At 44.0% G+C, this 14113-nt stretch overlaps 1 protein-coding gene across 1 annotated transcript in view; it reads left to right on the forward strand.

The window, feature by feature from the left end:
- Nucleotides 1-1355: 1355 nt before the first annotated feature.
- Nucleotides 1356-14113, forward strand: part of vtnb (vitronectin b) — a 16326-nt gene continuing 3568 nt past the window's right edge. Inside the window, exons 1-5 of the mRNA XM_055943034.1 lie at nucleotides 1356-1503; nucleotides 1939-2055; nucleotides 2350-2628; nucleotides 6838-6977; nucleotides 12217-12373. Of these exons, the coding sequence (XP_055799009.1) occupies nucleotides 1446-1503; nucleotides 1939-2055; nucleotides 2350-2628; nucleotides 6838-6977; nucleotides 12217-12373 (751 nt within the window). The 5' untranslated portion in view covers nucleotides 1356-1445. The remainder of the gene's footprint in view (nucleotides 1504-1938; nucleotides 2056-2349; nucleotides 2629-6837; nucleotides 6978-12216; nucleotides 12374-14113) is intronic.

A 14113-nucleotide genomic window follows, 5' to 3' on the forward strand; every position in this document is an offset into this window, starting at 1 on the left:
AGCCTCCAGCGACGGTCCCCAATCCGGAGCCTCCAGTGACGGTCCCCAGTCCGGAGCCTCCAGCGACGGTCCCTAGTCCGGAGCCTCCAGCGACGGTCCCCAGTATGTAGCCTCCAACGACGGTCTCCAGTCCGGAGCCTCCAACGACGGCCTCCAGTCCGGAGCCTCCGGTGACGGTCTCCAGTCCGGGGCCTGTGGCGAGGGTCCCCAGTCCGGCACCTGCGGCGAGGGTCTCCGGTCCGGGGCCTGCGGCGAGGGTCTCCAGTCCGGGGCCTGCGGCGAGGGTCTCCAGTCCTGCGGCGAGGGTCCCCAGGCCAGAGGCGGTGGGTTGGGTGGGTTGTCTATGTTCCGTTTTCTGTGTTGTATTTTGCGTTTCGACCTGGCAAGGTATGGTTCTCAATCAGAGGCAGGTGTCGTTAGTTGTCTCTGATTGAGAATCATACTTAGGTAGCCTTTTCCCACTTGTGTTTCGTGGGTGTTTATTTTCTGTGTCTGTGTGTTCCACACGGAACTGTTTCGGTTGGTTGTTTCATGTGTCGTTTATGGTTTTGTTTCAGTGTTCGATTGTTGTAAATAAAGAGCATGAACACGTACCACGCTGCGCATTGGTCCTCCGATCCTTACTGCTCCTCCTCATCGGAGGAGGAGGAAGACAGCCGTTACAGGTTCTCAATCAGGGACAGCTGTCTATCGTTGTCTCTGATTGGGAATCATACTTAGGCAGCCTGTTTTTCCACCTTAGTTGTGTGTAGTTGTCTGTGTTAGTGTCCTGTATAGCCCTAGTCAGCTTCACGTTCATTTTTGTTGTTTCTTGTTTTTGTTGGCGACATTCCTAATAAAAATAAATGTAAGCTCACAAGCTTCACCTTGGTCCGGTCATTTCCACCCTGAGGACGATCGTGACAGAAAGCTCTGGCTCCCATATTTGCCTGTGGTTGTTGTTCCATTCCACAAATCAATAGGGCGTTACACAGAGGTTGATTCACATAGGGACTTACACTGATCATATTCCTGCCATGCACACTTTACTGTAGTAAAGTATATTAATTCATTCCAACGTGCACTGTTGAAAAGTGGCAATCTGTGCATAAAGCGCGTGTGTGAGTTCATGACCCCAATGTTTCACAGACAATCACTGCTGTTCCTATTGGAATCATGTTTAATGATTATAACAGCCAACGGCTGACTGACCATCTGCTCACAAAACAAACAACTAGGCTGAACGACTTTTGGAGCCCCTGATCGATCAGCTGTGTTGCCCACAGTGCAGTGGTTCCAAAGTGGGCCACCCCATCATGTGAACTTGACTTGGGTTTGTTTACCAAGCAAAGTACAACAGGATTTGCAACCCTTGTTTTTCGTGTATTTTCACCGTTCCACTTGACAGAGGAGCACCAGTTTCTACTGCTCTCCGGTCTGTGTGGTCTCCTGCTGAGTGAGACAGAATGAAGTTGGCAGTTGTTCTGCTGGCACTCACGCTGGCCTCTGCGTTCGCTGCAGAAGGTAAGTTACCATTTTTTCTAAATTAAATAAATTCATGTCCATTACTCTACCTGTGTGCTGCCAAATGTTTGCGTAATTCAGCTATTGGTAGCCTACTGCTTTTCATTTCTATGTTGTCTTGTAGCTCCTCTGTCAGGTTTGGATGTGCGTAATTAGTGTTTAGTTCCTTAGTGTGCTTGCCCAGTAACCATATTTCAAGCCCAGCTTCGTCTGTTCAAATAATATTTGTGGTCACACTAAGTTAAAGGTCTGAGTAACTACAGTTGAATACCTTTTATATAAAAACAACATCTGTAGCTACTGTGTATGATGACCACTACTTTGGGCATTCATATAAGGGCCTCTGTCAATGTCCCTTCAATCACTAGCCTACATTGCTGTATCAGAATGTTGCTCTAAGGTAACCACGGTTTTTGGGTCTTCCCTCCTGTGCAGAGTCGTGTGTGGGTCGCTGTCACAGCTTCAACCCCATGACCAAGTGCCAGTGTGACTCTATGTGTCGCTACTACAGCAGCTGCTGCATGGACTTTGACAGTGCCTGCCCTAGGAAGAGTAAGAAAGATGCTCTGCTTCTCATGATATTATGGCTCCCCGGAAATGATGATCTTATGTATATCATATTTATAAGGGATGTATCCAAAATGGCACCCTATTTATTTTATAGAGCACTACTTTTGACTTCGGGCACGCAGTCAAAAGTAGTGGACAATAAAGGGTATAGGGTGCCATTTTGGACACAGCCAGGGTTAGTTTAATGAAGTTTGATAAAGTAAAAAAATGCCACATAGAATCAAACCACTGTCCATATACAGTTTCTAATATAAATCTGTGGCATTCTCTCCTCAGTTGCCCGTGGTGACACATTTGATGCCCCAGAGGACGATGTAGCGTACACCCCCACTACAGCAGTTAACACCAACCCTGGGACCATGGTTGACCCAGAGACCACAAACATTCCCCCAGTTATGAACACAACTGCTGTCCCCACCACCACCCTGGCCCCAACCACCACCATCCACACCCCCACCCCCACCCTCCCCCCTGACCCAGAGGCAGTGCCCTGCAGCGGGAAGCCCTTTGACGCCTTCCTCCAGCTCAAGAACGGTTCCATCTACGCCTTCAGAGGTGAGGGGGAATGTGTAAGGGCAAATACCAGAAAAGTTATTGATGCCATGGACTAGTGACCTGGGGATAATTCCAAAGCCTACAATCCAGTCCAAGAACACGTTTAGTCAATTTATTTTCATTCTTTACAATAATCCAAAATCAAATAAAAAGAGCACGGTTGAAAATTGTCTGTGCTCCTAATTAGGTATAGGTATGATATGAATAGAACACATAAAATTCAAAATGCCTCCTACATTGTAGCTACAAGTCGCAAAAGAATTACATTTTAGAAATGTCAAGGGAGCCTAAAAAAAGTATAGCTAGCTAACATTGAACCTGGTTGGATAGCTCCCAGCAGATTCAAGCAGGGTAGTAACCACATGATTTGGTACTGTTCATTGTTGTTTAACTAGCTAACGTTAGCTGGTTGGCTTGTTAGCTAACGTTAAGTGTGTGATCTTACACATTGTTTACCTCAAATCAAATCAAATTGATTTATATAGCCCTTCTTACATCAGCTGATATCTCAAAGTGCTAACAGAAACCCAGCCTAAAACCCCAAACAGCAAGCAATGCAAGTGTAGAAGCATGCTGGCTAAGAAAACTCCCTAGAATGGCCAAAACCTAGGAAGAAACCTAGAGAGGAACCAGGCTATGAGGGGTGGCCAGTCCTCTTCTGGCTGTGCTGGGTGGAGATTATAACAGAACATGGCCAAGATGTTCAAATGTTCATAAATGATCAGCATGGTCAAATAATAATAATCACAGTAGTTGTCGAGGGTGCAACAAGTCAGCACCTCAAGAGTAAATGTCAGTAGCCTTTTCATAGCCGATCATTGAGAGTATCTCTACCGCTCCTGCTGTCTCTAGAGAGTTGAAAACAGCAGGTCTGGGACAGGTAGCACATCCGGTGAACAGGTCAGGGTTCCATAGCCGAATGCAGAACAGTTGAAACTGGAGCAGCAGCACGGCCAGGTGGACTGGGGACAGCAAGGAGTCATCATGCCAGGTAGTCCCGAGGCATGGTCCTAGGGCTCAGGTTCTCCGAGAGAGAGAATGAAAGAAAGAGAATTAGAGAGAGCATACTTAAATCCACACAGGACACCGGATAAGACAGGAGAAATACACCAGATATAACAGACTGACCCTAGCCTCCCGACATATAAACTACTGCAGCATGAATACTGGAGGCTGAGACAGGAGGGATCAGGAGACACTGTGGCCCCATCTGCTGATACCCCCGGACAGGGCTAAACAGGCAGGATATAACCCCACCCACTTTGCCAAAGCACAGCCCCCACACCACTAGAGGGATATCTTCAACCACCAACTTACCATCCTGAGACAAGACCGAGTATAGCCTGCAAAGATCTCCGCCACGGCACAACCCAAGGGGGGCACCAACCCAGACAGGAAGACCATGTCAGTGACTCAACCCACTCAAGTGACGCACCCCTCCTAGGGACGGCATGGAAGAGCACCAGTAAGCCAGTGACTCAGCCCCTGTAATAGGGTTAGAGAAAGAGAATCCCAGTGGAGAGAGGGCAACTGGCCAGGCAGAGACAGCAAGGGCGGTTCGTTGCTCCATAGCCTTTCCGTTCACCTTCACACTCCTGGGCCAGACTACACTCAATCATATGACCTACTGAAGATATGAGTCTTCAATAAAAACTTAAAGTTTGAGACCTAGTCTGCGTGTCTCACATGGGCAGGCAGACCATTCCATAAAAATTGAGCTCTATAGGAGGAAGCCCTGCCTCCAGCTGTTTGCTTAGAAATTCTAGGGACAATTAGGAGGCCTGCGACTTGTGACCGTAGCGTACGTGTAGGTATGTACGGCAGGACCAAATCGGAAAGATAGGTAGGAGCAAGCCCATGTAATGCATTGTAGGTTAGCAGTAAAACCTTGAAGTCAGCTCTTGCCTTAACAGGAAGCCAGTGTAGGGAGGCTAGCACTGGAGTAATATGATCAAATTTGTGGTTCTAGTCAGGATTCTAGCAGCCGTATTTAGCACTAACTGAAGTTTATTTCGTGCTTTATCCGGGTAGCCGGAAAGTAGAGCATTGCAGTAGTCTAACCTAGAAGTGACAAAAGCATGGATTAATTTTTCTGCATCATTTTTGGACAGAAAATTTCTGATTTTTGCAATGTTACGTAGATGGAAAAAAGCTGTCCTTGAAACAGTCTTGATATGTTCGTCAAAAAAGAGATCAGGGTCCAGAGTAACGCCGAGGTCCTTCACAGTTTTATTTTAGACGACTGTACAACCATCAAGATTAATTGTCAGATTCAACAGAAGATCTCTTTGTTTCTTGGGACCTAGAACAAGCATCTCTGTTTTGTGGGAGTTCAAAATAGAACGTTTACAGCCATCCACTTCCTTATGTCTGAAACACAGACTTCTAGCGAGGGCAATTTTGGGGCTTCGCCATGTTCAAATCAAATCAAATTGTATTTGTCACATACACATGGTTAGCAGATGTTAATGCGAGTGTAGCGAAATGCTTGTGCTTCTAGTTCCGACAATGCAGTAATAACCAACAAGTAATCTAACCTAACAAATTCCACAACACAAGTGTAAACGGATAAAGAATATGTACATAAAGATATATGAATGAGTGATGGTACAGAACGACATAGGCAAGATGCAGTAGATGGTATAGAGTACAGTATATACATATGAGATGAGTAATGTAGGGTATGTAAACATTAAGTGGCATAGTTTAAAGTGGCTAGTGATACATGTATTACATAAAGATGGCAAGATGCAGTAGATGATATAGAGTACAGTATATACATATACATATGAGATGAGTAATGTAGGGTATGTAAACATTATATTAAGTGGCATTGTTTAAAGTGGCTAGTGGTACATTTTTACATAATTTCCATCAATTCCCATTATTAAAGTGGCTGGAGTTGAGTCAGTATGTTGGCAGCGGCCACTAAATGTTAGTGGTGGCTGTTTAACAGTCTGATGGCCTTGAGATAGAAGCTGTTTTTCAGTCTCTCGGTCCCTGCTTTGATGCACCTGTACTGACCTCCTCTTCTGGATGATAGCAGGGTGAACAGGCAGTGGCTTGGGTGGTTGTTGTCCTTGATGATCTTTATGGCCTTCCTGTGACATCGGGTGGTGTAGGTGTCCTGGAGGGCAGGTAGTTTGCCCCCGGTGATGCGTTGTGCAGACCTCACTACCCTCTGGAGAGCCTTACGGTTGTCGGCGGAGCAGTTGCCGTACCAGGCGGTGATACAGCCCGACAGGATGCTCTCGATTGTGCATCTGTAGAAGTTTGTGAGTGCTTTTGGTGACAGGCCGAATTTCTTCAGCCTCCTGAGGTTGAAGAGGCGCTGCTGCGCCTTCTTCACAACGCTGTCTGTGTGGGTGGACCAATTCAGTTTGTCCGTGATGTGTACACCGAGGAACTTAAAACTTTCCACCTTTTCCACTACTGTCCCGTCGATGTGGATAGGGGGGTGCTCCCTCTGCTGTTTCCTGAAGTCCACAATCATCTCCTTTGTTTTGTTGACGTTGAGTGTGAGGTTATTTTCCTGACACCACACTCCGAGGGCCCTCACATCGTTGTTGGTAATCAAGCCTACCACTGTAGTGTCATCCGCAAATCCTCTCTCTCTCTCTCTCTCTCTCTCTCTCTCTCTCTCTCTCTCTCTCTCTCAATTCAATTCAATGGGCTTTATTGGCATGGGAAACATGTGTTAACATTGCCAAAGCAAGCGAGGTAGACAATACACAAAAGTGAAACAAACAAAACGAATTCTCTCTCTCTCTCTCTCTCTCTCTCTCTCTCTCTCTCTCTCTCTCTCTCTCTCTCTCTCTCTCTCTCTCTCTCTCCTCTCTCTCTCTCTCTCTCTCCTCTCTCTCTCTCTCTCTCTCTCTCTCTCTCTCTCTCTCTCCTCTCTCTCTCTCTCTCGCTCTCTCTCTCTCTCTCTCTCTCTCTCTCTCTCTCTCTCTCTCTCTCTCTCTCTCTCTCTCTCTCTCTCTCTCTCTCTCTCTCTCTCTCTCTCTCTCTCTCTCTCTCTCTCTCTCTCTCTCTCTCTCTCTCTCTCTCTCTCTCTCTCTCTCTCTCTCTCTCTCTCTCTCTCTCTCTCTCTCTCTCTCTCTCTCTCTCTCTCTCTCTCTCTCTCTCTCTCTCTCTCTCTCTCTCTCTCTCTCTGACTTGTTCTGTCTCCCTGTCCTGGTGAGAACAAACATGCTCTGTCTCCTACAGGTGATTATTTCTTCGAGCTCGATGAGAGGGCGGTTGTCCCCGGTCCCCCCAAACTGATCTACGACAAGTGGGGCATCAGAGGACCTATAGATGCTGCCTTTACTCGTATCAACTGCCAGGGCAAGACCTACATCTTCAAGGTAGGCTACCACCTTTCCCACCGCTCACAACACTGCCATAGTATCCTACATCTTCCCCACCACTCACAACACCAATACAGGGTCTTGCATCTTTAAGTTACCACCTTTCCTCACCACTCAGAACACTGGCACAGCGCCCTGTTAACGGGATAGTTCATCCCAAAGTCAAAGTATGTCAGACGTTTTCACATCTCCAAAAGTAGTGTTAAGCAGTGCTTCCCATACCTTTCCTCAGGTAACCCCAGCCAGTCTACTGCTTTGATGTATTCCAGAACTAGGCAGCTGATTCAAATGGTCACATTGTCATCACCCCCTACATTAGTTGAATCAGCAATGCTAGTTCTGGAATTAACCCATTTAATCCCGAATTTTTCCCATACATGAAAATATCTAAATCATGTGTCATTAGTAACCCTTTGAAGTAATCAATCATCATTTTTTTTAATTTTCATGGAAAAGTAGGTGAAAAAGTGTGTTTTATGGTCGGTCACAATTGTGACCGGTGGGAAAATGTGATGTATATACTGAATTAACATATTTCTCCTATGCAGTCATCAAAATTCTTTATAACCCAGCCCAGTTATTAACACATGTAAAACTGTCACTGCCAGTCCCCAGCATTGCTACTAAAATGCCCCATCACATTCTAGTGTGACTATTTTACATAACAAAAACCCTTATGCAACACCGATACGAATACTGAGAGCAAAGACAAAAATCAACAACCATCGACGTATTTCAACATTGTTACTTTATTGTAACATTGTTACTTTATTGTAACATGTATTGAAACATTAACATTAACTTTATTTTTTTTTTTATTTATTTATTTTACCGTTATTTTACCAGGTAAGTTGACTGAGAACACGTTCTCATTTGCAGCAACGACCTGGGGAATAGTTACAGGGGAGAGGAGGGGGATGAATGAGCCAATTGTAAACTGGGGATTATTAGGTGACCATGATGGTTTGAGGGCCAGATTGGGAATTTAGCCAGGACACCGGGGTTAACACCCCTACTCTTACGATAAGTGCCATGGGATCTTTAATGACCTCAGAGAGTCAGGACACCCGTTTAACATCCCATCCGAAAGACGGCACCCTACACAGGGCAGTGTCCCCAATCACTGCCCTGGGGCATTGGGATATTTTTTATTTATTTTTTTTAGACCAGAGGAAAGAGTGCCTCCTACTGGCCCTCCAACACCACTTCCAGCAGCATCTGGTCTCCCATCCAGGGACTGACCAGGACCAACCCTGCTTAGCTTCAGAAGCAAGCCAGCAGTGGTATGCAGGGTGGTATTGTAACATTTGAACTTGTACTTAAGTGCAATACTCATTGTAACATTGTCATTGTGACATTTTAGTGCAACATTCACTAACAACTGTATAGCAGTCGTGTGATTCATTCCCACTGAACATAAAGGTAACATTTAGGATAGAGGTAGCCTGTAGAATATGTATTCAAGTAGAGACCTACCCTGAACATAAAGGTAACATTTAGAATAGAGGTAGCCTGTAGAATATGTATTCAAGTAGAGACCTACACTGAACATAAAGGTAACATTTAGAATAGAGGTAGCCTGTAGAATATGTATTCAAGTAGAGACCTACACTGAACATAAAGGTAACATTTAGAATAGAGGTAGCCTGTAGAATATGTATTCAAGTAGAGACCTACCCTGAACATAAAGGTAACATTTAGAATAGAGGTAGCCTGTAGAATATGTATTCAAGTAGAGACCTACACTGAACATAAAGGTAACATTTAGAATAGAGGTAGCCTGTAGAATATGTATTCAAGTAGAGACCTACCCTGAACATAAAGGTAACATTTAGAATAGAGGTAGCCTGTAGAATATGTATTCAAGTAGAGACCTACACTGAACATAAAGGTAACATTTAGAATAGAGGTAGCCTGTAGAATATGTATTCAAGTAGAGACCTACACTGAACATAAAGGTAACATTTAGAATAGAGGTAGCCTGTAGAATATGTATTAAAGTAGAGGCCTACACTGGACATAAAGGTAACATTTAGAATAGAGGTAGCCTGTAGAATATGTATTCAAGTAGAGGCACTGAACATAAAGGTAACATTTAGGATAGAGGTGGCCTGTAGAATATGCATTCAAGTAGAGGCCTACACTAGACATAAAGGTAACATTTAGAATAGAGGTATCCTGTAGAATATGCATTCAAGTAGAGGCCTACACTGAACATAAAGGTAACATTTAGAATAGAGGTATCCTGTAGAATATGTATTCAAGTAGAGGCCGACACTGAACATAAAGGTAACATTTAGAATAGAGGTAGCCTGTAGAATATGCATTCAAGTAGAGGCCTACACTGGACATAAAGGTAACATTTAGAATAGAGGTAGCCTGTAGAATATGCATTCAAGTAGAGGCCTACACGAAACATAAAGGTTACATTTAGGATAGAGGTGGCCTGTAGAATATTCATTCAAGTAGAGGCCTACACTGGACAAAATAATATATATCATAGAGGTAGGCTTCAGAACCAAGTGCACGATTAGTTTGTGCATCACTATTTTGAACTGTGATCAGTCAGACCTAATTGACCTTTTTTCCCAAAAACATTTCAGTCATTTTGGTTGTCTTTTTCGTCTACTTTTCTTTTCTTCCTAGAGTCCGTTGTACTGCTTCACCTCACCCTTTATCGACTTTTCTATTTTTCTTTTATTGGCTTTTTCATTCACTCTTATCTCCTTTTCTACTGTCCATGGTATATCTTGAAGCACTCAATGTGCAGTGGCACTTTGCATTTCTCACATGCATAGGTAGTGCGTTTGTCACAATGACGACATCTCTGGAACCGGTGCATCGTGTTGATTGGCCAGTGAGAAGCTTTGTCATATCTTGCCTGATCTTCAACAGTAGCAGCCAGTAAAGATCTCCTTCCTTGGCTCAGTGGTTTCGTGCCAAACTTTTGCATAAGAGACTGTGCCACTATCCGTGAGAAGGTGAGCAGGTCGATGGTCCCTCCCATAACGTCTCTGTAAAAGAAATGGCTGTTTACGAGTGCACTGTTGAGAGACCATGCAAAGATGGGCCACCACCACTTCTTAGACCTGATCGAGATATGGTATCTTGAAACCTGTAGGTCATGAAGGTCAACACCACCCATGTGCTCATTGTATCGGTTGATGCATTTTGGTTGTGGGACTTTGTCAAAGGCACGTCGCTCCTTGTTCCATCTTTTGACAGAGGTCTCACTGTATTTCTCCTCCATGTTTGTTGCCACTGTGACAATGTTATTGTCTTTCCAACGGACCAGCAACTTGTCTCCTTGGGTCAGAACCTCAGAGGTTCCCCGGGGTAACTTCATGAAGTCCTTCTGTGGCTTGGATGGGACATCAAACAGAGGATTCTGCCTCATCGTTCCAGAGCTCCCATATCCTCTTTTTGTCATTTCATCGAGGAGTGCAAGCAAGGGAAGAGGTTGTCATGAAGGAACTTGCAACCTTGAGGCACCTGAGATTGCTCTGCAAGACCGAGAACGACACTGGGTCCCTGACCCAGCCCAGTCTCAGGGAGGAGAGTGTGGGATCCACCATATGGCTCCATGTGATACATGTAACCACTGTAGGAGGCAAGGCTCCATAGCTTGTAACCAAAACGGATTGGTTTACCTCTAATGAATTGCTTACATCCATGTCGGCCATAGTATCGGATCATGCTCTCATCCACTGACAGCCATTCCTGAAATGGCATGACTTTGTATGACTGATTGAGCTCAGAGAAGATGGGCCTAACCTTAAAAAATGGGTCGTCAGTGATCTTTGTGTTGTCAACCACATGAACTGAGGCCATTATTTCATCAAAGCGATTTCTCCGCATTGAATCTGAAATGCTTTCATTGTGTACATCACTGTCAAGTGACCAGTACATGTGTCTTCTTGGAACAGAGCTGTACCCAGATGTGATAAGGATCCCATAGAATGTAAGGAGCTCATCCATACTCAGATACAGTTGCTTGTCCTTGGTCTGGGTGGAGTAGAGGTTGGACATTTCAATGGTGATCTCTCTTAGGGTGGGTGGATACATTAGTAGGAAAACATCCATTGGGTTGGGGGAGCTTTGTTTGACACATTCTGCAGCATTTGGGCTGTATACAATGTGTTTTGGAATCACAGCGGTGGCAGGCCTCTTCGATCGTTTGAACACTCGATCCTTATTTTTGACGACCTGCAGCTTTGCCCTTGGCTCTTCTGACTGGACCCTCTGGCGAGTAGAGGCCGTTGGCTCTTCATTATCAACGGTGGAGGGTGGTGGGGGAGGGGGGGTTGTGGTGGATGGGGGAGTGGGGGTTGTGAGGGGTAGGTCATCATCACTGATAACGTTGTTCCTGTCATGATCTGTTTGCATAGGTTCAGCATATGCATTCAACAGCCTGACTGGCAAATGGCCTGTCCATAGTCCATATCTGACCCATCACTATCACAATCACTCAGGACAGCATCTTTCTCATTTTGAGGGATAACTGCAATGTTGCATGGCTTGTCTGGGCAGTCACCTAGATCAACATATCCAGAACTTGACTCAAAGTGAAACTAAAAGAAAGAACAGAGTAGACAGTTAGAACAAGAACTATGTATGTGTATAACTATGTGTATACCTAGATGCACTGTGTTATCCCGCCGGTCACTATTGTTGCCGTCAACTTGTTTACACATTCTATGACCACACTGAACAAAGTTGAGTAATTGCAAATGCATATATCAATACTAGACACCTTAAAGATGATGTGTACCAAAAATCTTTGATCTAACTTTATGTTAACATACTTTACTAACCTTTTGTTTGGGAGCTTTGATGCAGCCATCCTCTTCTCATGGTGCAACCAGGAAGTAAACAGCTCTGGTCATGTGACAATTTACACTAAACATGTGACACTGCACATCTTTCATTGAGACCCTTTATTATTTCAATATTTGCTGGAAATGCATTGATACATCATTCAGTAACGTGTTTAGAGCCTTATAACTGAAAACGTTTTTTACGGTCACTATTGTGACCGATGAGATTAAATAGGTTAAGAGTCAAATAACTGGGCTGGCTGAAGGAGAGGTTTGGGAAACATTGGTCTAAACTTGAGCTGTTGTCTGCTGGAATCAATCCCAAATTAACAGGAACATATGGCCTATGAAACTGACGTTGACTATTTAGTTTGATTAAGACTCACTGCTTTGCTTTGCTTTCACTTGTCTCCTCTCAGGGAAATAAGTATTGGCGTTTTGAGGACGATGTTCTGGATGCCGATTACCCTCGGGACATCTCTGTAGGGTTTGAGAAGGTTCCAACTGACGTCGACGCTGCCTTCGCCATACCAGCACCCGGTCACCATGGCAAAGAGAAGGTCTACTTCTTCAAAGGTAACATACACGCACTTGGCACAAACGTCAATTCAAGGTCTTGTACACATTAGTTCAGCTTAATTTATTTGAAATGAAGAGGAATCAATGTTGATTCAACTAGTGTGGGCCCAGTGGGCAGAATACTGGTAATGTGTGAAACACCTGAAACATAGTGTACTGTGATGAAACCCTTGAGGGGATGAATCACTGAACTTGAACTGACTTTGCGGAAAAACAAAATTGGTTCTGTGAAAGTTCCCAGAACTTTTGGTAGGTTGCGGCAAAGTGGATTTGGGACGCACTCTTTCCTCTGGTCAAAAAATAAATTAAATATGTAATATGATGTAATACATATATATATCCAAATGCCACAGGGCAGTGATTGGGGACATTGCCCTGTGTAGGGTGTTGTCTTTCGGATGGGACGTTAAATGGGTGTCCTGACTCTCTATGGTTACTAAAGAGCCCATGGCACTTATCGTGAAAGTAGGGGTGTTAGCTCCGGTGTCCTGTCTATATTCCCTCATACCATCATGGCCACCTAATCATCCCCTGCTTCCAATTGGCTCATTCATCACTCCTCCTCTCCCCTGTAACTATTCCCCAGGTCGTTGCTGTGAATGAGAACATATTCTCAGTCAACTTACCTGGTAAAAGTGACCTGGTAAATAAGGGTTGAATAAATAAAATAAATGAATAAAAATTCGAATAACACAAAAACTGTCCTGTCGTGATGAGGCTTATAACATGTTTGTATAAAACATTCGCCTGATGTTCCTATAACACATGTAGTCTGTTCTTTAAATGTTCCCAGAATGTTTCATTAGGTTGTGGGAACAATCAGGTTGTAACATCGTGGGCACATCACAAAATAAATGTTCCCAAAACACACAAATATCCAGTTGTGCAGATGATTCTAAAATATTTTACGGTGCAAAAACAAATTCACCTGCTGTTACAAGAATGTTCCTAGAACACATTTAATCTGTTCTTTAAATGTTCAGATAATGTTTCTTTAGGTTATGGAAGCATTGTGTGGTAAGACACAAGATTACCTAAGAGGTTACTAAAACACTAAAACTGTACAGTTGTTCTGACATTCAGATAAGGTTTCTATCAGGGTTCACAAAACCTTCCTAGGTGTAATCTGTGTCCGTGAAACTGCTCCCTAACTCTACAAGTGACCTTGCCTAATATAATACATAGGCATACTCAGATGAAAAAATGGAAAAGGTTGTTGACAGCTTTTTTATATATTTTGAAGCTTTACATAGTTTATGTTCCTGTTATAAACAATGGAGTAATACAACCTTATATACTGAACAAAAATATAAATGCAACATGCAACTATTTCTAAGATTTTACTGAGTTACATTTCATATAAGGGAATCAGTCAATTGAAATAAATTCATTAGGCCCTAATCTATGGAGTGATAGTCACTGATAATGGGCCTTGGTTACACCTATGTAGATTTTCTATGTTGACATTGACACAACAGCGGTAGGCGTGATCACCGACAATGACGAGACAGCCTATAGGGAGGAGGTCAAAGACCTGGAAGTGTGGTGTCAGGACAACAACCTCTCCCTCAACGTGATCAAGACAAAAGAGATGATTGTGGACTATAGGAAAAAGAGGACCGATCACGCCCCCATTCTCATCGACATTGCTGCAGTGGAGCAGGTTGAGAGCTTCAGGTTCCTTGGTGTCCATATCACCAACAAACTAACATGATCCAAGCACACCAAGACAGTCGT

This window comes from Salvelinus fontinalis, chromosome 13 (genome assembly GCF_029448725.1).
Source record: "Salvelinus fontinalis isolate EN_2023a chromosome 13, ASM2944872v1, whole genome shotgun sequence".
In the NCBI taxonomy this organism is placed as follows: Eukaryota; Metazoa; Chordata; class Actinopteri; order Salmoniformes; family Salmonidae; genus Salvelinus; species Salvelinus fontinalis.